This window comes from Mastacembelus armatus, chromosome 3 (assembly GCF_900324485.2).
Source record: "Mastacembelus armatus chromosome 3, fMasArm1.2, whole genome shotgun sequence".
NCBI classification, from domain to species: domain Eukaryota; kingdom Metazoa; phylum Chordata; class Actinopteri; order Synbranchiformes; family Mastacembelidae; genus Mastacembelus; species Mastacembelus armatus.
The window spans coordinates 24,032,602-24,058,501 of NC_046635.1; the positions used below are offsets into that span (position 1 = coordinate 24,032,602).

General features: G+C 38.0%; 2 protein-coding genes across 4 annotated transcripts in view; both read right to left on the bottom strand.

Annotated features, from left to right (window-relative positions):
- mctp2b (multiple C2 domains, transmembrane 2b) overlaps positions 1 to 16,374 on the bottom strand; it is a 30,705-nt gene extending 14,331 nt beyond the window's left edge. Inside the window, exons 1-9 of one of the 3 annotated variants that reach the window (XM_026293379.1) lie at positions 16,224 to 16,374; positions 10,627 to 11,163; positions 7,653 to 7,706; positions 6,653 to 6,770; positions 4,480 to 4,622; positions 3,799 to 3,875; positions 2,778 to 2,892; positions 2,572 to 2,604; positions 568 to 738 (exon numbers count right to left, since the gene is read on the bottom strand). In XM_026293379.1, coding sequence (XP_026149164.1) covers positions 568 to 738; positions 2,572 to 2,604; positions 2,778 to 2,892; positions 3,799 to 3,875; positions 4,480 to 4,622; positions 6,653 to 6,770; positions 7,653 to 7,706; positions 10,627 to 11,121 — 1,206 coding nt within the window. In that variant the 5' untranslated portion in view covers positions 11,122 to 11,163; positions 16,224 to 16,374. The other 2 variants (XM_026293380.1, XM_026293381.1) reach the window with 2 other exon arrangements.
- A 2,436-nt stretch (positions 16,375 to 18,810) lies between these two features.
- The window catches only part of LOC113122748 (myocyte-specific enhancer factor 2A-like), a 35,101-nt gene continuing 28,011 nt past the window's right edge, over positions 18,811 to 25,900 (bottom strand). The window contains exons 7-10 of the mRNA XM_026294285.1: positions 24,903 to 25,069; positions 21,361 to 21,484; positions 20,817 to 20,919; positions 18,811 to 20,463 (exon numbers count right to left, since the gene is read on the bottom strand). Of these exons, the coding sequence (XP_026150070.1) occupies positions 20,157 to 20,463; positions 20,817 to 20,919; positions 21,361 to 21,484; positions 24,903 to 25,069 (701 nt within the window). The 3' untranslated portion in view covers positions 18,811 to 20,156. The remainder of the gene's footprint in view (positions 20,464 to 20,816; positions 20,920 to 21,360; positions 21,485 to 24,902; positions 25,070 to 25,900) is intronic.

The following is a 25,900-nucleotide window of genomic DNA, read 5'->3' on the forward strand; positions in this document are numbered from 1 at the left end:
ACAGACATGCCCTGTCTGCACATACAGCTGCACGCATGGTTTTCTATCTTTTGTCTTCAGTACCAAGCTATGATAACCCTGATTAAGGGTTACTTTCTCAAACTTGACAACTCTTCCTGAGCCACGCATTAGACACTATTTTCCCCATTTAAATTGTATTGTGACAGTCACTAAATGAAAGTGAAGTGAAAGTGACTTGTGTAGCCAAGTATGGTGACCAATATTTGGAATTTGTGTGTGTTAATTATTTAACCCATCATTTAACCCAACCCAAGTGCACACACACAGCAGTGAACACACACACCGTGAACACACACCCGGAGCGCCCGGTGCCTTGCTCACCTCAATCGTGGTATTGAAAGTGGACAGAACACTGGCTATTCACGACCAACAATTCCTGCCGGTCCTGAGACTCGAACCCGCAACTATGAATCATGGCTAAAAAAAAAAAAACAGTCTACGCCCTATGTGCCCCTTACACTGCACAAGATGAAAATTATAATAAATATAATTTAAGCAGAAGACAAAGTTGGAGGAGATGAAAAGGATTAGTCCTCCTTCCAGTACCTTGCTTTTGTATGATTGCTCTCCCAGTCTGAAGCGGACAAAGAGCTGACCTCCCTGAGTGTCCAGCAGCAGCTCCTCAGCCTGAACCAGAGTCACCGACACAACAGAAGTCCACAGCTGACTCTTCTTCAGCGTCTCTGACAGACGATAGCTTTGAGGAGAACCCACAGACTGCAGGAGAGGAGAGGAGAGGAGAGCACAAATAAATAATGAATCAAATTCTTCTCACATTTAACACAATAATATTTTTACTATTTAACACAACATACATGCATCAGGATGATGCAAAACATCCACTGTACACTATATGCAGTTTACAGTAAATAATAAGGTTTACAGTAAATTATATTGATATATGCCCCAGATCAATGCTCTGGACATCACAATAAGAAGCCTGGGAAGGCAGCCAGTTATTAATCCAGAGCACTCAGACCTCCTGCGAAAATGAACTGATCTTTCATTTCACAGTGAGATTAGGTAAAGCTTGCAGAAGCTGCAGTGCATAGCAGCATCTCTTTTTTCTATACATAATAGGGAACCATAATCTAACTTAATAAACTGAGCTTACATGAAGACAGTGTTGCAGGGAGATAAAATTAAACCAGATTCAATTAACGTAGATCAAGCTGACGCTGCTGTCCTGTCTGACCCTGTTCTGCCACATTCATAGACAGAAAATCATGTTTTAATTAACACAGTGCACTCAGTGGTTCTGGGATAGTGCATCTTAAGTGGGAGGGGAACAGGCTGTCTTTTTGCTGCTTTCTTAGCAACACCTCATCAGTAATGCAAGCAACACTTCCAAACATAGAATTGCATGTCTGCAGGCCGCTCTAGAAACATGAACGCAAAGTTACACGTCTTAAGACTAATCAATGAAATGAATAATGCCATGTGTGGTTGTTGCAGCAAAAAAAGAAAGAAAAAGTACATTGTGCTTAATCTTATCTCACAGAGTATTTTACCTTTTAATATTATTGCAAAATATGTTTTTAGCAGTATAGACAGTCTCCTTTAAAAGACAAAAAAAAAAATCCTACAAATGTATTTATGGTAGCAGGCTGGAATATGGGAAATTAATTCAAAAGAAACTAAAGTGTGGAAGGAACAGGTAAGCAAAGACCAAATTGAGTTTAGGTGTGTACAACGGCAGCACCATGAGGAAAACAGTACTCTGCTGAATAAGAACTTTAAAAAACGTTATGCTTTTTTGAGATAAGGAATTCTACTCATGCAGGTATATCCATCCATCCATTATCTATACCTGCTTATTCCTAACCAGGGTCACAGGGATTTGCTGGATCTTATCCCAGTTCTCTTTGGGTGAAAGGCAGGGGTACACCCTGGACAGGTCACACAAAGACAACCTCACACACTCGCACTCACTCCTATGGGCAATTTTAGAGTCACCAATCAAGATACATGTTTTGGACTGTGGGAGGAAACCAGAGTACCTGGAGAAAACCCACGCAAGCACAGAGAGAACATGCAAACTCCACACAGAAAGGCCCCTGATGAGTTGCAAACCCAGGCCCTTCTTGCTGTGAGGCAACAGTGCTAACTGTGCACTGTGCAGCCCTAAGCAGGTATATATAACCAACAACTGATTAAATGTTTAATCTTAGAATTAACAGACATTAAAGGCATTCTTCAGTTTTAAATGGCCACAGAAGCCACACCATTCCCCTCTGTTTTTAAAATGAATGTGGTGATTTGCTGCCCTCTTGTGCACAGAGACAAACTAATTCTGATTAATTTAAGTACAGTTTGCTGCCAAAATAAAGGAAACACCAACAGCTACAACAAATCATCGGTCATTCAGGAAATGTCAGGTAGATTTTACACCTGACTGCAAAGCTCTACATTTCTATTTTCATGGTACATTTCACTATAGCTTTTGCTTCTGATGGTGTCTCTCATTGACATTTGGCAGATCTCTGTAGGATGCTAACCAGTCATTGTAACTTAATGCTTCTCCAGTGTGTTTCCTCCATCATGCCTTACCCTAATACTTCGTTTTCGTTTTTGGGGCCACCGCTGCCAACAGGAACACACGTTAGGGGTGCAAAACAAAAATGACACTTTGGTTAGTAGGACATAAACAATGGCTAAAAACATAAACATGTATTAAACACCAATACACAACAACTAACACAACTATTCCGATTAACTAGAAAATTACAGCAATTATAAAAGAGGAAATGTCATACATGGCCTCTTTTGCTGTCTCCATCTCTGAGTGACAGACTCATGTCCACCAGTATGACACCCATGTCCTCTTCCATGCTGCTTGGGTCGTCCAAGGGCAAGGACAGTTCATTGACTCTGGAAAACATTTTAGCTTCAATTAAGTTGAACAGAGTACAGCATATTCAGACAAAGCACCTGTGTGGTTTTATTCAGAGGCAATATTCAAAACAGAAACGAAATTAACCAGGAGGCATCTACTTAATTGTGTCACTGAAAATTGTGCAGCTGAAAATGGGGCAGAAGTGGGTTATGTGGTTAATGTGGGTAATATGTGTTAAAGCAGCCCTTTTATCATACTACCCACTTTGAAGGCCACGTTGCCTGCAATGTATCTTGTTTTGACGCATGTTCTACCAGATTTCACTTTCTTATGAAAACCCAAAATGTACTCAAGTTTAGAGACAGGGATAACACTGGAACAAAGATCAATTAAAGATGAACAGGTAGTTTTTCCAAATATACAAGTCAGCTTGGTACATTACCAACTTGATCTTCACATTGGGCACTGTTATGTTATTACCTATTTACACAGTTACATGTGTCATAGTCAAAAGTTTATTTAGATCCACAGTTTTGCACATTTAACCTATAACCACATGCCCTTAAACTTTTCTTCCAATGTGCCATACAAACTGCTTTACCACCATTTCATAATAGCTTATTGTAGAAATACTGTTATTAGCATGTATGTTGGGTAATAAGTAACAAGAAACTGAAATACTGAATTGCCAAACGTGTGAAGAAAGTTTGAAAAGTGCTTCCATTACATAGCTTGTCCACCAGAGAGCAGTGACAAGTTCATTTTTCAGCTCTCCCTCCCAGTTCATGTCATGTCATTTATACGGGGGGATTAAACACTGTTGGCTTATATATTGTCAGACCTTTAATTTCCCAATTTTGTATTTCAAATCCAGTATCAGTTTATAAGGCAAACACACACTGTACTACAATCCCTCACTATACTTTCACTGACGTACGTACTTGTCAATCTCAAGATCACTTAGGACGACACTGGCGGATCCCATGAAGTCATCAGTTGTCAAGTCACGGTCATACACCTGTAAAATGTCAAAAACAAGGAGACGATACAGAGGGTGAGAGGGTGTTATTGTGCCACATTCTGTGGAAACTCACACACAGGTGACAACCATTGTATGATGACATAACACAAAAACAGGTATTCATTAGGAATATGACTCATTGATGAAATTCTGCATGACAGAAAACATGCACTGACAGGTGAAGTTCATAAGCACTGAATAAAACATTTAACTCATGTCTTGACTTATTCTGTGCAGCAGGAAAACAATAAGCCAATCCTAGTGATATACAGCTGCTTCTAGTTGGTCCATACTTGTTTGTGAGTGCAAATTAGACTTCACTTATGCATGAATGGTTTGCCAGACCACCTGAGGTACAAGCACATATTTCTCAAAAGCACTGTGGATGGCAAAAATGTACCAGAGATCAGCAAAATATCTGCACTGACAATTGTCAAGAGGCACACGGTATCTAAATTCATAAACACATTATTCGGACGCATTACTTGGAAGGATTTTCCTGACTGAATAGCAGGCTATAAACTGCCCCTCCTACTGTAAAAATAATATATTTGTTGACAGAATAATGTATTAAACTCATTAAGAGTGACACAGAAGGTACCTTGATGTAAAGTTTCTGATTCAGATCCTTCACAGGTAGAGAGAAGGTCTCATTCCAGGTGGGGTTGAGGTTTTTATAAACCACTTTGCTTTTGTAGAATGTTTTCCCATCCAGTTTGAATTTCACATAAGGGTCACTGGTACCTGGAAATGATTTTAAAAACAAAACAAAACAAAAAAAAAAAAAAACAGTATAGCCTGGATTATTTATTGATACTTTGTGCTGATGTCTGTTACACTGATAAGACCCATATCTGGTTCTGTCGTCTCACCAGAACCTTTATTTGTTGCACATTTTTCAATCCGTCTTTCAGAAGTAGGTTTGACAGGTCATTGTGACTATGTTTAGTAAATACCAAATACATTATCTGCATGTCATTTCCAAACTAGGTTGCTAAAGAGCTGTTTAGTCTTCTTTCATAACTTCTGGTGAAATAAACTAATTTCCTGTAAAAGAGAGGACTGGCTTGTTAAAAGTGACATCACTCGTGTCTGTTTGGAGGATGTGGGAGGTGTTTCCCCTGCCCAACTGATGCAACCACAACTTCCTGAATCAATAGCCAATAAGATTTGAGTTTGAACTGTGAAAAGTACCATTAAAAATTTGACTATGACTATAGTATTAAATGCAGACAGGGCAACAGGTAAAAGATAAATGTAGCAGGATTCAGAATATAGTATTTGGATTTTCTTATGAGATTTAAATGTTATTATACTTTTATTGTTTACATTTGTTGCTGCTAAGACAACATTTCATCTCAGAATAAAGGCAATAAAGGGAACAATCTGGTTCTTACTCTTTTTAGTCTATCAGCCAACTGGAAGATACAAAATCACTCTGTCTCCCTAATTACACCCTCATTTGAGATGGTATCCTCCAGCTTCAGATTGACTGAACACCTCATCCAGGTAATAAGCAGTAGGAGGGTCATGCATAGTTAGGAAACAACCACAGCAGTGGTCCTGGAGCAACATGGATCCATCACTTTTACAGATAATGAATTGTTTTATTTTCTTGTTACTTGTTTCTTCTTACTGGATGCAACCTGATGGATAAAAGAATGTGAAAGGCTATGAATACTTTGTGAAGTGACTGTACATGCCCAGAGTGAAAAGCCTAATGTAATGAAAGGTGGGTGTGGCTCAGATTCAGACTCAATGTGATATGTTGAATCCTGTTCTGGCTGCAGTAAGAGCTCCACAGCCATCATGACATACAGCTGTCTTTGGTGTCACTGGGGTCAATAACATAGTACATTATTAAATAGATTTTCCTGGCTGGTATTAATGAGCTAAACTTAAACACACAAACTGAGGCAGGCACAAACAGAGAATACACACCGGCAGAGGACAGAGATGCTCTGGCCATGGATAATCTTAAAAGTTTTGTACGTTTATGTAACTAAAACTGTGAGTTGATATGACTTTAGCCATATCTCTGTTGCAGGAATTCAGGCCAGGAACAAAGTAGAAATGAAAAATAGGACAATGATTTCCACTCTATTGCCAACTGGTGGTTGCAACATGAGAAGTCAGCTGGCAGAATAACCACGTAACAGTAGTGGTGCTTACTCACTGGCATATATAAACAGCATCATGACACAGCAGGGGAAACTGTAAAGCAGTTGTGTCAAAGGTTGGAGGTATAAACATAAGACAAATGTAAAATACAATGCACACTTACTCTAATCCTAAGTGTGTTGTGTAAAGTAAATGACAGAATGAATCATTGGATATATTTAATATTAGCTGTGGTGTGCATGAAACCTCCAGGAAGAGAAATCATATGAACCAGCCAACCAACTGACCAGTTAAACAATTATGCTTTTACGAAACGTTGTTTCTGAGGGCAAGGACAACAGGGTAACATGCTCTGTGAAAAGGAACATAATTCTATTCCAACTCTTTTTTTCATTAACATCTTAAGGTGTTTTTCTGCAGCCCAGTTTCCTTGTTCTATATCTCAGTGAAGATCCTGTTGACTTAGTATTGTTTGCAGAACATTGATGCGTTAACTCAATGTGTTAACAGTATTTCAGTCAGTTCATTGTTAGACTTGCCTCTTATCCTATGCTGTCTTGTGTCACCTCAGTATTATTAACATACAGGTACTGTAGATGATGTACATGCTGATACATTCATGATAAAAAACAGTGCTAGGAGGAGATTCTTACCACAGCGATCCCTGATGACCAGGTTGCGTCCTTCCTTCAGGTTGATGGTGAGCAGGAAGGACCTGGGAGAATCCCTGTTGCTCTCCGACACATTCAGAGCCTCGTTGCCCATGTCACACTGGATACATATATATTGTTTTTAGATTCTAGCGTTTTTATTTTGGCACTATTGTCACCAGGACCTCAGTACTTGCTTTTGTTCCCTCTCATGTACCTCGTCTGTTAGAATGACACGACCTTCAATATATTTTATTACTAGTAGCAGCAAAGCAGTAGTACATCTGATTAGATCTAGACTTTCTCAGGAAGTCTACAGCTGTATTTGAATATTGCCACACATCATAGGTAAACAACAATAGCTATTTCTCAATACAGATACATGTTTGACACCAAACCAAATGATTTGAAAACAATTTTGATTTCAATTATGAACATACTGATCAACAAATATGTAAAAGGCTAAAAAAAAAAAAAATTGTAATGGATCCTGAACACTGTGGCAAAAAAAAAAAAAAAAACCTATATCCAGTAATATGTGGCCTATGCTACCTGTGCACGCAATGGGGAATTTAATTCACTATTAAGCCTCATCACTTAACCAAACATGAATAAAATCTTGTTGCCTAGAATCACCCAGCTTAAAATCCCATCCCTAACCAGCCACAAAACACACATCCTACTCTCCCATTGTTTCCTGAACACACCACAATAATCTGAAATTAAATTTTGACATGAGTGCGTGTCAGTCAAAGCACAGCTCTGCTTTCTGCACACTGCAATATAACACTGCCACTTGACAGGAACAGTGTGCTGCAGACTCCTTTTAATCACAAAGATGCATCTTTTGATGAAGCTAGTTTCACTGACATTTTCAGCACGATGTCATTAATTGGAAAACAAATCCTCAACAGAAATCATAAATAATACTTAAATTATATCAGGTCAACCACACAGAATTACCTTACAAGTTATCAAATCCCCACATTGGAGCAGCACTTACATTTTGGTTGTCCCCGTCCTTCAACATGAGATCGCTGAAATCATGATTATCATACTGCAGACAAAGATAAATACATGTCAAAATGCAATATATACAAAATGATTTTTTTAAAGTTATATGAAGTCCCAGAAGAGGGAAAATTTCAGTCTGCTGATCTGCAAAATGTTCACAGGGACTGATTGCTCTTTGGCATGTCCACCACTGGGACAAATCCTCTGAGCATTTATTAAAAATTCCTGTGTCCTGGGGACTAAACAGAAAGAAGTAATGAAAAGAAGAAATTTCCTTTTATGCTCTCTGCTGTTTTTTTAGGTCAGAGTAACTACAAATCTGACTCCCCCTGAAAAGTATGAGGACATTTTGCCTCAGTTTTTGAAAAAATATTATTTAACAGTTTAACAAGCAGCCTGCTTGTATTTTTTCTTTATAGCCACAATATCCAATATATTACACCTTACTTGCAGAATAGCAGTGGTGGAACAGAACAGTTGTTAAGTACTGCTTAACTTAAGGTACAAGTAGATAGACATACTAAGGTATTTTGTGTATATATAACTTCAGATGTTCCTGCTACAGATTCCAAGTAATCACACTAAGACCGCCAAAGGCATGGTGCAAAGTCAGGAAACATCCTTTGGATGAATAGTTTCCATCTGTGATAAAGCAAAGTGACTCATAAGTTACTCTTATGTAAACCCCAGCCACAGGGAAAATCAGCAAAAATATTTGAAGTAATTAAGAAAATGCACCATTACAAAAAGAAATCCAAAAATAAAAATTTGCAAAAACTGAAGAACGATTAATTCTGAATTATCATTATTTATTTATCTACAAATGCAAGGGAAGAGTAAACTTGACAGTGACTGGGTGGAATCTAGTGTAGATGGGGATGATACAGGGTAATAATTTTCTTTTGTTCCTAGTATTATCTATTGTAAAAGATATTTACCGAACTATCAGTATTATTATAAGTTCTTCATTCAGCCTGGGTAGGAAACATGATTGTGAATAGACAGAATATAGTATTTAGTTCTCTATGCAAATAAGGACAACATTACATCGTGATGTTACACAGGCCCTGAGGGAAATCCTTTGAGTTGTTGTGTTAACAGTGAAGTCCCCTCCCATAAGTAGCAGAAGAATTAGGTTTTGACATTACCAAACTACACAGGTATTAAAAGAGATAAACCAGTTGTGAAAAAGCTTGGATTGGTATCCAGACCATAAACTGTTCAAAACAGCATTGTGCATCTGAACTGTAAGTCTTGAGCACAACATTACTGAATGTTCATTGAAAATCAATCTCGGATTTGCACCAAAGGCATTTCCTGTTTTTGACAGATGTCTTTGAATTTAGACTGGCTCTGCTACTGTGTGTGCTTTTGTTTTGTCTGCCTGTTTGTTTCCTTTTCTCTTTTCTATCCTCTGTCTTGACTATATAGTAGTTTGTTCATCTGTGGCAGGTGTTATGTTAAAAAAACCAAACAACTAGAATTAGATGTGCAGATTCAGTTGTGTGCACCTCATGGTCCAGGCAGCAAACAATTCATTAATTTACTCAATTACAGTAAGCCATTAGTCTAACTGACGTTTACTGCCCATGAGCAGGCAAGGGAATGGCAAAGTTTAGTAATATACATTTTTCTCACACCCAATCTTATGCAGGAAAGAAATATATTGCATAGGGAGGATAAAACTGGGGGCACAATTGCCTATCCTACATTTTTATCTTTAAAAAGTCACAGATTAACAAAAGTTATATCTCAAGTCCTGTCTTTGACAATCAAATTAGTCCACAATAAAAAAATAAAAAAATAAAAGGATTTCAAAATTCTACATATTTCTCTACAACATTATTTTGGCCTGTTAAATAGGTTTTTCTCAGATCTCTTGAAACATGAACGCCGTTACAGCAGCAACAATGGGCATCTAATACTGCAAGACATATGGAGAAATGTCACAACAAAACTTAATACTCTTAATACTTGTTCAAACTTTTGGAGTATTCAAAAAAGATTTTTTGGACCATGTTAGAATTTTGATCAAGTTACAATCCACTAGCTATAAACAAGTTGATGCACCTGATGTAAGCTTTATATTTTTTCAATTTTTACACCACTGACAGTATGATATCATTTAGTTAGTGATAAATTAATAAATACTTTAAAATCCTACCCTTAAATGTTAATATTTGAGATATACCCTTCAAAAACCTTCAAATGATGCCTAATTGATCTTTATTCTGAACCTGAATAAAGACTTAGTTGGACCAATAACCAACATAACCAAACCAACCAACATGACCAAATTTGGCACCCATGCTCAGATCCACATTGTTGTCACTGTTGAAAGGGCTATGATGTTGCAAATACGCGAGTATTAAATATCATGACGTGGCAGTATGAAAACACACAGCTTAGTTTGCGTAGTGCTGAAGACGACTGCTGTTTTCAGACCTCTAATGTCAACGTTACCCAGCTCCTCCAAGTTAAACTTTGTATATCCTGTGCAAATACTCCTTACACCTCACACCCACCAAGGTAAAATAAACCAGTCACTCCAGAAGTACATTATTTCACATTCTACCCTCTATGTTACAAAGAAAACAATGGAGTTGTGTTCATAAATGTACATACCCTGGGCACAATTTGAGAAATATGGGCCATTTTTAAAAAGATATGAACATAACTTTTCTTTATAAGGAAAGTGGTCAGACAGTTTCTTTAGTCATTGCTGATGTGATTATGATTTTAAAAACACAGACATGTTTTGCTTGTTCAGTTATATTTTCCAAAAAATTGTCAGTATTTATGACATTGAGCCAGGGGTGTGCAAATTTACAGCTTCTTTATATTATATTATATTATATTATATTATATTATATTATAGGACATCTACGCACTAGCTACTGCTCATGTTTAAATAACTCATCTATTCTTTTACTGATACAACTCTTTACATGACGTTTGTGTACCTGTGAGTTGTCCTGGGAAACCTCCACAGTGGGAAGGTCTGGGCTGTAGACACTCATTATCTCTGGCAGGGCCAGTTCCTCAGGCTCCATCCCTCTAACAGGTTTGCAGTTTGTCTCAGCAGAACTCTCCTCACAGAAGGACTCCTGGGAAGAAGCCCAGTCTCTGCAGCCTGCAGGCACACTTAGTCTGTGTTCACGCCTCCCAGGTACTCCCATGTTCAGGTTCAGGCCACTCCCACCCTCTGCATGGCTTCTACAGGGCTTGACAAGTGGAGTGGAGGGGTTGCTGTAGCTGGGACTGTTGTATTGTTGAAGCTGTGTGCTGCAGGACAACTGGGCAACAGGCCTCATGTCAGGAACTGAGGAGCTCATCCGATGCTCCAGAGAGTGCTCGTGTTGGATGACTGGCTTGCTTGAGCTTGCCTTGACTCGTTGGAGGTGTGGCAGCATCTTCTGGCGGAGATGCCGCAGCATGCCTGGCTTTTTGGAGTCCATGATGAGAGCGAGGTTCAGTCTTTGCCTAAGCTCTGGGCATCACTGGCAGGTATGGTAACAAACAGAGACAGAGAGGAGTCAGCCACTGCCCTGCTGCTGTTGCTATAACTGTTATTAAAATACAATTTACCAATGTCTGTCACATTCTTACAATTCCAGACATTCACATCTGCCTGGGAAATTCTCAGTCTAAAATCTTCCTCAGATGACGACAAATAAATGCCATGACTTTGGATGAATATGCAATAAAGCTCAACTTGGTTTTGATCAGTTTTTGTGTGTCAATGACAATAAAACAACACTCCTAATGAACTAACCTAAATATCATTTTACTTCAATAGTCCATGTCATGAGAGACATACAGTATAAAATTTGAAGAATTTGAATGAAAATTCAAATATTTGCTTCCATGCCAAGAGTTAGATATTATGTCCGTGGCAGAAAAGCATAGCTCAGAACGAAGACTGGGAACAGGTGAAAATAGGCGTCACTTTTACACTTCAGTTTTTGACCTTTACTGGAGTGTTTACAGAAAACATCCCATTGCTCAAGCAATCAGCTATTATTAGTTCAGCAGCAGACACCATTGCATAGTTACAGCAGGTATCACTTATTGGCTCTCTAAATACTTCAGAAACAAATATGCCAAAAAGGAGGAAGAAAAATCTGCAGCAAACCACCACAATGTAAACAAAACCAGCTTGAATTAATAAACTATTGTTCTAGCCCATACAGTCAATTTAACATTTTCCAACTTTCTTTACAGTAAGGACTCCTAATAACCATCTGTTTATCTGCATTTATATCAGAAACAAAACACTGTAGCAACCAGATCAAACCATGCGGCGCTGGAACAAACTGTAAGTAATAATAGTAAAAAGGTGATGGACCCTAATTCATGAACGAGCTCATCAACATTTTCACACATGGATTCTTTTTAAGTGTTGATAAGCAGAACATTTTCCCCACAGATATTTGACTTGTCATAGATAGAAAGACACAGGCATTACTAATAACACTGTTAATGTTATCAGTAACATTGTTCCAAGTGTCCCCAAGGGCCAGGATCCTGAAACTCAAGCAGCTAAATGGAATTCATTTTCCTATTGTGACGTGAAAACGTCTTAGGATAAAGGACTCACTGAAAAATTATGTATTTTGAAGAAGACTCTAAAAGCTTGCTGCCTTAAGAAAAACTGTGTAAAGCAGCAGGCACTTTTATATATTCTTACAGACGGCCATAGGAAACACTATAATTACTGTAAATAGATACAGTGTCCTACGCAGACGACTTCATAGCGAGCATGTTAAGTAAAATCACATAAATAATATTCATTACATGCTTTATTAGATGTATGACATCACAAATCACAGAATTTTCATATAACTGTTGATTTGCTATTCAAAAATGATTTCATCAATATGCAAGCTTTCAAGAACCTAAAAGTGCCACACCACCCTGAAGACTCTAAACCACAAACAGAATTTTAATACGTGTAAACATGGATGTTCACTCTTGGCCTTTATGAACAATATGTTTTCAATCTAATTTAAAACGTTAAAAAGCTCTTTGAGATTTTCAACAACATCCAATTGTCGTTTGAGAAGAGTTTTTCCAAGGACAGAGAGATGTAGTGGAAAACTTCGACAAGCTGATAACTGCACCTGTACAATAAGATAATTTTATTACCTAAAATCTACATAATTTAATGGTACTTCCATTAATACTATGCAACATGGTAAAGTTTGTTTCAAAACAACATGCTTCCTCTTTGTGATGTCAGTAGAGATGATAAACAACACACTGGGCAACTCACTACATTTAAAGTATACACTGGGTGTTGTCGCAGTTACAGCAAGCTAATCAAATAACAGTTCCCATTAGAGGTTACAGACTGGAGGAAAAGCAGGTTAGAGATATAGGTAAAAGTATCATCATGTATCACATACAGTATATGTAAATGTTGCTAACAGCAAAAATAATGGCATGAAAAATTCTCACAGATTTGAATCCGCACCTCGGACTCAGAGTGACGGAGGAAGTGTTTTGTGAAGTGGGACTTATCTCCTTTGAATAACACTATGTCCACCACTTGGAGGTTTATTTTATTTGGTCGGTAGTAAAAAGCAGGGCGTCACTGAGCTTTAAAGGCTTTTTGGAAGTTCAGCCACTACACTACACTACACTGTCTTTAATGGCTTGTTCCTGAGGCTTTTATGAATGTGTCTTTGTGTAACTGCAAATGACATTAAACAGTCAGTTATTCATTAATTTCTGGTCTTTTCCTATGATAAAACAATTTTAACTGCTGTTGTGATCTATGTTAAGTTAAAATTAAACAACCCAAAAAACAACTCCATTTTAAACTGATTAATCGCTACTCCATAACTGGCCAGGTAAGATCCAGAATTTACTGGAAGAAAGAACATATGTCACATCAAACTAAACATCTTGGACATCTAACAACTGAAACAAAGTCTGACCCATTTTCTACACATACAGATACAGTACCTTACCCACATGGCAGAGGTTGTGACACATTGTTCATGGCGGCTAATGTAGCTGACATTAGCTGCTGGGCAAATGTTCTCAGCTGGCAAGGATGACAAGAAGGTGTGTTTGAAAGTTGTGCAACAAGCTGCAATGCATTTTTTTTAACATTAACGCTACATATCCTGCAGCATTATGTGCTGCTGTTGCGGATTCTAGCAAACTCTAATTTTGTAACGCAGCCTCCACGTAAGCCTCTTAGAGGCTTCATGAGTACTGTCATTAACTGCGACCAATGACCTGATATGTTCTCAGCCGCTGAGGAAAAGTGGAGGAAGAGGAGCAGAGATGACAGATCAAGGAATAAGACAAAGACCAATGTTTACAAAATCCTACAGAGATGATGGCATGATAGAATGAAAGTAATGGAGTGAGGCTGAAAAAAAATCTAAATATGAATTTTTTTCCCCTCTAATGTGACACATTAACGCAGGTCACTGACATGTAGATAAATGACATGGGATATAGGTAACTAGTGGTGAATTTTACTGATAGTTTTCTCCATACTAGATAAAACAACAGACTGTTGACTGAGGATGTGAATGAATGACTCAGGTATATCTATAACCTAGATTCAAAATTCTCTAGCCTGACCCAAATATAAGGATTAGATGGTGGATCGCTGAACAGTGAGAGAGGCGAGGGAAAATCATGATGGACCTACAGTACATGACCTGACTGCTGACTGTTATTCTAATGACAATTAAGTGACTGATTTTATAGTTTATCTGCATTATAACTGACTCTCATCACAATATACCAGTCTACTAGCGTTTCAACAGGTGCATTGTCTTTAAATGGCTACCCAATATTTTGTTTGTATGAGAAATAGACAAAAATCTGTTTTGCCTTCAGCTCTTTAATCTTTGAGTCCCTGAGCCTGATCCCAAGGCTGATGTGGTTGTAGCTGAGTGTATTCTCTGCTCTGCCTTTTTTGATACTACCCAAAAAAAAATTAACTGTCAAAATCTACACGGTTGATTGAAAGCTGTTCTAATGACTATATTAATATTATCCGCTGAACAAATGACCATGTGTCAAGTTAAGGCAGTCTGTTATGGTTATAATATATATATTAATATTAAACTACACAAGGATTTACAGAGAACATAATGGGAAAAATATGAGTTAAATATATTAGTGCATTAGGTACGATGGTCCCCTCTTCTTTTATTAAAATGAGCCAAATTGTGTTTACATGGCCATGTTTCACATATAAATACTGCCAGCCTGTGCAATGGGCATGTGAAGACTGTAGCACAAACCAGCCCAGGTCAAGGATGTGCTGAGGCCATCTCTCTATCCAGCAAAAACACATCTACACTAGTACGTGTTTTGCATGCCTTTGTGAGACTCCATATAGACTAAACCTCAGTCACTGTTATTATAGGAGCAGGATTACACATGCACCAGTGCCGTTTAGAAAATCATGCACGTCTACCGACATACATATGCTGTATTTCTACTTTCATTCCCAAATGAGGTCACCACCATGTGAAAAATCAGTGATTTGTCCCAGAAGACAAATAACGGATAATAGAGTTTTATAATGATACTGGGTTAATCCGTTGTTATACATGAAAGGCTGGATCTTCAGTGTTCCAACAAACAAATATTTATTCTGCACAAAAGTGAAAGATAATACAATCACATGATTTCTGCATGAATTCTTATTGTGAAAGCATCGATCACTGCCACATACTTTTCAATTTGACATGTCCTCTCATATAAATGGGTGTATTCTGCATGTGTTTTATAAGAAGGTGCAGTAAAACAGTGCTGTGGGCCGCAGTGATTCAGGCCTCTTACAGCCTGGCAAAGCTTTTCTTCTCTGTGTGTGAGCTGAGCTGCTCTATCACAGCTCTGTCTTGTCAGAACAAGACAAGAAGCTATTTCCTGAAAATCTTTCACAGGCTGTGGCTGGAGCGAGAAATAAGCTCACTGCAGAAAACACAAAACAAATATACATATAACATCTGCATGAATTACAAGCCTGCAGTTGTGGTAAGCTTTTACACTTTTATTGTCAGTGTCATTACTTGCTGTGTAAATAAAAACCCATGGGTCTAATTGGGATTTCCTAATTTTTAAATTCCATTTCAAGGATTCAGGTAAAACTATTTAACTTATCAATATCGATAAATGCATTTCCTCGTTCCATCAGTCTACAGCGGCGCTGGTGGGGGCGGCTGTAGCTACAGTCACCAACAAGCACCAACATGGGTTTAGTTTGTTAGGTATCAGTGTCGAACTGAAGACTGACGCTGGTAGACCTGGGTTTTTAAAATACGCTCGCTCTGCAGACAGAAGTGGTCTGTGGGTGAGAAAGTAACACACACCAGTTGTCAGAACAGTCTTCACATACAGATGTTCGGAAGCGAAGATTCACGAAGAGAGAAAAGCTCAAATGGAAGAGCTGAAACGTCTCACCTGTTGCCCAAGGGGAAATGTTTCCAGGAAGCGAGGACACGCACCTGAACGCCCCCGCGAAGCCACCCACAGGTAGGCAGACTGAACTTAACACGAAATGCAAAACTAACTGGACTTTTACCTTTTCCCGCAGCTTGGAGGCTCTGACGAGGATTTATCGTTCAGCTCATGGCTGCTGCACAGTGCGGCCAGAAAAACAAGGACAACAGCTCAGAGATGACCGTAACATATGACTGAGTCCGACTTCCTCCTCCTCTCAGCATCAAACACCAGCCAAGCCCCGCACACCCACGCCCCTCAAGTCAGGATTTTCAAAGTAAAAGCTTTTCGGGCAGCGCCTATGAAAAGCCTAAAATAATAATAATAATAAAGGTTACTGTATTAGATGGGAAACCTAAAAGCATTTTGCCACAGGGTTATATGGGCATCTAAATATTTACTACTAGTGGAAGAGTGTTTACACATCTTAGCAGTCAAATAGCCTAAACAGACTAATACTTTCAGAAGACAGCAGGCCTAAATAGAATGATCAGAATATTAGGGTAGGAATCCACTGTATATTCCTCCCCAAGTTTATTCACTCTAGGTTCTTCTAAAAATAAAAAAATGATATTTTCCATCAGGCTGCCACTTCAACTAACTTGACTGTGGTGGGAGACACCTCTGACATGTCAGCAATGGAACATATTTGTCAGATCTCCTGGTTACCTTCACTTCTACAAAGGGCATAACAGATAATCCAATTACATGTGCTTTCCTACCTGACTTCACTTAATTCAGAGGAAAAACTGGTTTCATTTGTGTGTCTTCAAACTATACAGACTCAGGATAAACAGTTTTGTGGTTGGCATGACCTCATTGCAGATTCAGCTTGTGGCTCTAGCAAAGGCAAAGCTTTGTTGCATTTCTATGTGAAGCCTCCTCAAGCAACAAATATCTATTCAGATATTGTACATGTAAAGTTGAGTCACAGGTTCATTAGTCCTACTGGCGTGCATCTCAAAACTTTTTTGATTTGAGGCTTTCTCTAGACCTTGGCTCACCCTGAACTCAGTCCCCTTGCAAATGTTTACTATCATCATTCCCATCAACATTGGTACATCTAATTCTTCCACCCTCTAATTCTCCACCTCAGTATTGAGCAAGTGAGGCCTTGGCCTTGTGCTTCTCTCACTATCTGAACCAGTACAACCTTGCTGCACAGCTAATGTGGTCTGTTCTTCACCCTGACATTCATATATGTTTATCACAGAGTATCCAGTATATTTCAAGAACTGTTCATTTGATTAAATAGGACAGATATGATTTAAAAGCAAAATAACCCTAACATTACATATTGTACTGTTTCTGGGTTAATCACTGATCATAATTTCAGATGTATAACATTATCAGGTGCCAGTGTTTTAAGTAATTCACATGACCTGTTTCCTTCTACGTTCACATCTACACACTTATGTGTCATTTTTTCACGCATCAGAATTTACGTGGCAGTTAACATCAGTGCAGATGCCAAAAACCAGAAATGTTATGCCACAAACAGCTTTCTGTTCTCTATACTCAACTTCCTCCATCTCATTCATATCTTACCCTATAATGGGTTATGGTAAATCAATCTTTGTTTGAGTTCTCTATCACTCAGCACAGTATAAGCCAGGTCCGCTTCATACAGACTGACGTACATCCTCACTGAATCATATAGTTCTGGCTATTGTAGTCTAATGATGATAACATTCCAGTACTTACTGATGCTATCTATCAGGGTGGGCATTTCCTGTGTTTCAAAAAATTAACTCTCAGAGTTTTTTTTTTTCTGTTTTTTTCTTTACTTGTCTCATTTTTGCAATTCATAAACCGAGCACCATGACTTTCACTGCAGTTGTAAGTTGCCTTTAATCACATTTTTGCTGCATCTGGTACATCCAGATACAAGATGTCTTTATTAATGCTGGTACCTTTAAAATGTGACATTGCTTTGCTGAGTATTGTGATGATGTTCCTTTACCAACTGTACAGGTTTCATACCATATTTTCTTTCTTCTGTAAAAAAAAAATGTTGTGGTGAAAACCTTTCTATTAGCTTTTTTTAAAAAAAATCTTTTTCTATATTCCATTCGTGATAGATTTACTTTGCATTCACACTATTGTTCAGGAGAACCTCTGTGGTTACTCTTGCAGCTTTTGCATGCTTCACCACATGCACTGCCTTGACCTTACCCACATGTTGCTTTTTCCCATCTTGACTCATTTTGTTTCTCAGTCATTCAGTAAGTTCACATCTCTGAAACTGAAAGCATTGTGCAAAACCTCTAAGCACATGTGAAAAATTCTGTAAAGTGATGTGTTAAAAACGTAATGCCATGCAAATTCTTATTTATTAAATGCAAATAATGTGCATTAACCAGACAAAAATACATGATAAAATCTTTATCTGGTGTGACATCCCTTTACCTTTAATTTTCCTTGATAGACTCTGGGTTGTTCCAGCATCTGCCACAGTTCTCTGGATTTAGGCTAAGTGTCTGCTTTCTCTTCATGACTGCATTATTAGAGATCAGGTCTCTGTTATAGGACACTTTGCTTGTTGTCTCTGAAGGTTGGTTCATTGTTCGGCAGAATAAATTTTGGAACTAAATGGACGTTTCCCTAATGGTACTACATGATGAATAATAATCTAAACATCTAAAGTGCCTACTTTTGAGCAGTACTTTTGAGCAGTACAGTTTATCCTTCGGAAATCTGGTAAATGTAAAATTGAATTAATACTAATGTGCAGTCTGTAAGACAAAAGCACCATTGTTGTGTGCATGTTTCAGTTAAAACATTTGTATCTGTTGTTACTTAAGCCTTGTTTTTTTTATTTATAAAATGGATTAACCTCATAACAGGATAAAGTCATCACAATCTATAAATATTCAGCAGGATATGCTCAAATTAAACTCAGCCTCTTTAAGTTGAAGTTCTTCCCTGTACAAACACACAACCACACACACTATGCAAGTGCAACTATTTTCATGTGATGGTCACTTGACCTGCATTTTGACGCTATATTCTCAACTCACCAATTAGGCCATGGTTTCCCACGTGGAGGCCATCGGGCACATAAGAGACAGTTTACTTTTTTCTTTTCGCCATCTTTATCTTAGTGTCTATTGTGCTCTCAGAGTGCATCTTCATAGGGACCTGCTTTCAGAAGAATGCAGAATGGTGTACTTCACAAAACAGATGTATCAAACTGCTACTTCATGAGAAATATACTTTTGCACAATCCGGTGTGGTTGTCCTAGGCAGATACAACAGACAAGTAACAATATACAGTTACACCAAACGGTAATATATATTAAAGATACTGTATACAAAACAATAAAGACATATTTTGGTAGTACATACAGAACAAGTGTCCATGGCTTTCAGTTTTAAATCTGAATGAAATATTGTCTTATTCTGTGCATAATATAAAAACACACACAACATAAAAAAACAGCATACTGTTTAGTCTGATATAAATAAGTGTAACGGGAAGTGTCAGGGATGATAATGTGGAGAAAGTATTGCTTTTACGATGGACTGATTCAATGCTTCAAACCCTGAGAATATCAGAAATGTATTGGCTGACAGCCAGTGGGAGACATCCACAAGCTCGTCACTATTCTGCCATCTAAATCATGAAGCTGCAAGACAGCAACAAGACTTCACTCAGCTATTCATTCTTGTACAGTACTGCAGCCCATGTATAAGGAAATGACAGATTGTATTGCAGTTGGACCCATATTATCAGTCTCCAATGCTTAAAATGATTGCTTTCGCAAAAGCACTGCCTGTTACATTTTAAGTACCACTCAAGATTTTCAGAATGTTGATGAGATGTTTCTGACAGAGCTGTAATTTCAAACGCATTGTTGCTCAACCATCCTCTAAAATCTCCCAAAAAAAACAGATAACATAATGAAAAATAACAGAACACATCAAGAAAATATGCATTTTGTTTGCATAATAGTGTCCTTCTTATGTCTTCTTATGTTTTCCCTGCTGTTCTGTCCTCATGTGATTGCAACATCTAAGTTATCCAGCTGTCCATTCGCATTCGTTTGACTGTTGGGCTCTCCCTGGCCTCTGCCTGACTTACAGGGTGCAAGTGGAAGTCCAGCCGCTGCTGATCCTCCTGGTCGCTGCCGCCCTCGTGGGAGCTGCAGGAGGAGCTGACGCTGCCTGCAGGAGAGGTCCGTGTCTCTGCCCGGGTAGGAGGGGCCTGAGCCTGGGTCATATAGCCTGACTGACTGAGGTGGTCACGAGGTGGGGAGATGGGCTCAGCTTTGATGTTGATGTTGTGGTTGGTGTTGATGGAGAGATTAGAGCTCACTGACCTACAGAGAGACAGAGGATTGTTTAAGGTTCTGGCTGTGGAGTGAAGGCGCCACCTGGTGGAGAAACAAAGTCTACAAACGTTACATAGTCTTGCTTTAACTTGTACTGCGATATTTTTAAAGACTTGTATTGCTGGTTTAAATTAAGCGAATGAGCTGAGAATTTCCACTGAACTTGTCAGTCAATAACATAATACTGCTGCAGTATGTTGTTATTTCTTCAAAATTAGCCTTTCTCTCCATTAACAAGTCACCTTTAAACATTAAATAAGCAATTTCAACAAACGAAATAGTTTTAACAAAACCTGTGAATTGTTGTCAAAAGATAAAAATTAACTGTGTAAGGTATTTACCCCAGTGAGCCCAGCTGCTGTTGGTGCCATGCTGCCATGGAGCCCAGAGATGGGCCTGCAGGAGAGCTGAAGCCCGACAGCTCTGCACTGTTCAGGGAATAATCTAAAAAGTGAGAAGGTGGTATCAGTCTTAGAAGCTACAGTACTACTGAGCTTTGCTCAATTCCCACAATGAGCTGCAGCAAGAATTATGAAGATTCTGGATACAAATCATATATGAACATTATTTTTATATAAACATGTATTTTTAAAATATTTTTATACCATTTCAAAACACAAAGATAGTTAGTTTGTAAAACAAACACGCTGCCTTTTCTGATGTGGCATGTTGAGGATGTCTGAACATTAAAGGGAGCTTTGAGTAATATGACAGATTGTGTTATTCTGGTTGGGCTGTTATATCATTTGGCATTTAACAACACATGCATGATAAACACACATGAATGATAATGTAACATATGCATTAGATAAAGTAGGAAATGAATCAAGAAAAACAGCCATGGGCTACATGAATGACTGTAATATAAATATAATACTCATGTACCGTTGTAGGCAGAGCTGATACCAGAGTAGACCAGACTCTGGTGAGGCAGACTGGGTGTGGTGATGGAGACCACTGGGGTGGAAAGAGGCTGGTTGGACTGACTGCTGCTCAGCCTCTGATTGCTCTGGAAAGAGAAAGTAAAAACATTTACCTTCCATTATAGTTAAACTGCTTATAATTATACTGTACAGCACACCACACTTAAGCTGAACTTGGGTTGTAATACTCAATTTCAACCACATGAGGTCAGTATAAATTAATTTAGTCAGTCTACAGGCTAAGAGAACTGAGTTAAACCTCAAACATTCTTCTATACTGTGTTCTCAGCAGGATATGGAAGTTACCATCGAATGGGGCCAATTTTTTAATCATCCTGCCACATGTCCATATGCTTTCACATCATACATTTTCTTAAACCTCTCCAACTTCCTGATAGTATGTGTGAACTTACTGAGGCTCTGCATCATTTATTGGAAAACTGATCAGAGCAAAAGACAGATGGATGCTGAATGTTTTAGATTACAATTTACAAGGAAAACAACAACCTGATAATGACTTTTAGTTAAAGAGAAATACTTTAGTCATTACATGGCCTAGTTTGGAGAACAGCTCTCTAAAAGCAATCTTCTACTCTTTAATTATTTGGCTCAGTTTTGTGCTATTTTGTAAGAGTATTATTCATTTCAATTGGAAGCAGCCTCATTGAGGAAATATTAATGAAACCTACAGCTACAAACCCAGTGCTAATTTACTCAACTGAATGTTTTAATTTATCAACGAACCACTAAATACAAACAGGAAATATGTCTTTAATCAGTCACTGTAAATGAAGCTAAATTAATCCAGGCCAGTGAAGCTATTTGTAATTAAAACTGGTGACTGTTTAGCCTGACACATTTCTAACAGTAATTATATGTTTTTTTTGTTTTGTTTTGCTCGACTCTGGGCTGTTGATTCTCCAGCCTGATAATGTCCCAGCAGTGACATCACTCTGAATGAGGTCATTCCCTGCTGAACCCACTCCACACCCCAGAGTGACTCTAAAACTCTGCGTTGTATTTTGTTCCGCCGGCACTTATGTTATCTGTGGTATCTCTGTCACAAAGTACAAGAAAACTTAAGTTGAACGAATGTGGCAATGCTGGTAAGGAAAAGCATACCCTCTCTGTTCTTTATGGACATCGTTTAAAGAAAGTGAACACAACGAGCATATGGGAAGTAAATGGCAGTTTCAAAATGATCAAACCAAGGTGTGGCTTTCACTCATCTTTTACTGCAATGTATAAAAAGCAAAAGCAAGTTCATGTCACTATGTGCAGCTATCATCCTCCACTGCTAATGTTCACATGGTGAAAACCTTTACAGGTTATTGTTTCTGCTGGACTCATTTCTGCATATGCACTGTTGCCTACCACATCTAGTCATTTATAATTTTTTAGCACAACATTATTGATCCTAGTGACAATCCCCAAATTAGTCTTATAAGAAAGCTTTTAGTACCTACAATAAGTTTAAAATATGTTGTCGGTGTCTCTAAATGATCACAAACATCATAAATCCTTTCACATATTTGCAAGTAATATCTGGGATGGATCAGACTATATCTACCAAATGTACTATATCGACTGTCTCCCAAAAGGCTGCACTTTTAAACTAATGTTCATAAGAACAGAAATCAGATACTCTTCTCCTGTCCTTTTACTGACAGATCCCGGCAAGTGTAAAAATCCCCTTGATCCCAGAGCCAGCAGAGCAATGGAGCCGCCAGGTCACCATAAAAAAAGGAAAAAAAAGGTCTCTGCTTCCATTGTTTGCTAATCGTTACACCATGTTTGAGCATAGTGTGGGAGGGAAGGGCAACAGTGAGGGAGTTAAGGGCAAATCAATAACTTCTGTAACACAGCACAGCTGCTGAATGTACAGTGAATGAAGCCAAAGAGTCCTACACATTTCTGAGCAGGGAGAGAGTTCAGCAAACAATTTCATGCATTTAATTATGGAAATTTCTTTTACCATGCATAATTTGTGCCATATTTTGGAGATGTAAGTGAAATTTAATAGTGCAGTCTTTATAGATTTGGGTTATATGTGAAGCCTGCTGTCTTCTTAAGCAAATTTCTGTATTTTTCACTGAAATGTACGGTGTCATCTTTTTATTCTGTCCCAAAGATGAAAAAGTGTCTGTGTGACCAAGCAGTAAAATCTTAATAATAACTGATTATTGTGACTTTTCTGCAAATGCTAGCACAGACCATGGAGATGTTACCTCCAGTCTGCCATAATAAAACATGATGCACAAGCCACTTTCTTTATCAGTAACAAACCTCAACTTTGGCATTTTGGCTCAACAATAATCTTTTTTTTTTGAATGCCACAGCCTTGGTTATAAAATCTCTTTTTATCGCAAAAGAGAGACAGTAAAACAGACCACTTTCTTGAACAATACACTAATTTTGGGCCGTGAACAGCTTATTATCAGTGATTACCATGACCTCTATTAAATATTAAAATATTGTTTCAAGTAAAACTGTGTGCAAAGTGCATTCCTAATAACAACATATAAATACTGAAAGCAAATGTAAGAAAAAGTAAAAATATGCCTTGTTTAGTACTGAAAGACAAAGAGAACAAATTAAAAAATAATAACAATGTAATTGTTTCCTGACATGGTCAGTTTTATACCTTGAGTTAAGTAAAACACATTTTTTAACAAAAATGTGCTCTAACAAACAGTGGAGCAGAATATTAAAGAGTTATTAAAAGAGAGAAAACTGTAAAACTGGACAGTTCCTTAAATCCATAGTCCCTCTATGATCATAGGAAGAATTACACGTTATGGCTCAGGCAACTCGTGCCATGAAGTCAGTTCATTTTTAAATTAGGAAAACAATTCTTTGCCAGTACCGATGAGATGAATTTTTCAGTCTAGAACAGAGAGATCCTCTACTCTTTAAAGGAACAATGATTTGTCTTATTTTTATAAACCCAGCAACCATCTGGTCCAGATGGTGTCAAACCAACTGAAAGGTTATTGACCAATGCAGTATTATACATCGTCATCATCATTATCATCATCCTCATCATCATCATCATCATCATCATCATTTACCCAGTTCTTGTCTGTGTCCAACATACCTCAGGCTTGGAAAACATTGTGTACTCTTCTGCTTGCTAATATAACTAATGCTCAGTAATTGAAAGCCTTAAGGCCTGTGTTTTTACAGAGCTGATCATGAGTAGCTCAGAAGTGCTTCCACTCTGATATGCTGCAGCATGCTTTAATAAAGGCTAGTGCTAAAGGTAGTCTTGTTAATGTGCTTTACAATATTTACATTTACATGGATAATGCTTTAAACATAATTTCATAAGCTGATCTGAAGATTTGGCTGTTTATCAGGCATCTTGTTTCAGTCATATTCTGCTCTTTGTGGCTACAAATATGGTTATGTGATTTAGGTTTAAAAAAAGAATAGGATATTACTCTTTAACATTAACCTATACGACTTTTATTTAGGTCCTAAATATAAGAACCACATGCTTACCAGTGTATGCATCATTCCTTTGGCCTGGGGAATGACAACTCGTAGGTCAGTCTTGCGGCTGATAGGAACCAGGCTGTTTCCGGGAGGTGGAAGGGGAGGAGGAGGAGATTTAGGTGGTATGATCTTCCCCAAGCTGCTGCCACCAGGTGAGCCCACAAAACCATTTACTGAACACAAATACAGAGAAATACAACATTTTAGGAGTGAGAGTAAGGAATTCCCAGAACTGACTTAAGTTAACTTAAGTTAACTAAGTTAAGTTAACTTAACTGACTTAAGTTAAAAAAAATATTTGCAAGGTATATTTGCAGAGCTTCTTATAGAATTTATTTTAGCAGTCTCATGTGTTAAAGCTACTGTATAACATAAAGCTGTCTACCACCAGGCTCTGCATGGAGAAGGAAGAAAGCACAGTTATATATTATACAAGAGATAATAATGAATAATTGATATTTTGCTCCTGACATTACATAATGCCAGTGTTCATATGAGACATTGCTGTTCTTGGAGAGAGAGCACAAACATGAGTCAGGGACGAAAAGTAGGACAGTGAAGACCAGCAAACCTGTAGAAATGACCTTCACCCAACAATGAGGAACAAAGTGATGTTTCTTTTTTCAAAAGAACAATTTCACCTTTCACAACTGTCTATTAAAGGGTCGGAAGAAGGGACTGCTTTATGATGTTAACACATTTCAGATTATTTACATGATCATAAACATTTACAATTCTAAATTCATCCAATTCACTTAGGTTTGTAGTTTGTGAAAACATGGGCATTTCCTCACATGTAGAACATCATAATTCACCTTTTGCTTCACAAGACCATTTAGGTCTACTTCATTGTGACTCTCAGCAAAAGCACTTAGCACTAGATTTACTTTCAATGACTCATTTAAGGAACATTTGTTTAACCACTCCACTCCGACTAGGTAGAGTCTTACAAATATATAAATACATTTTGCAAGATTTTATTAGTATTAAATGTTCTGGAAGTC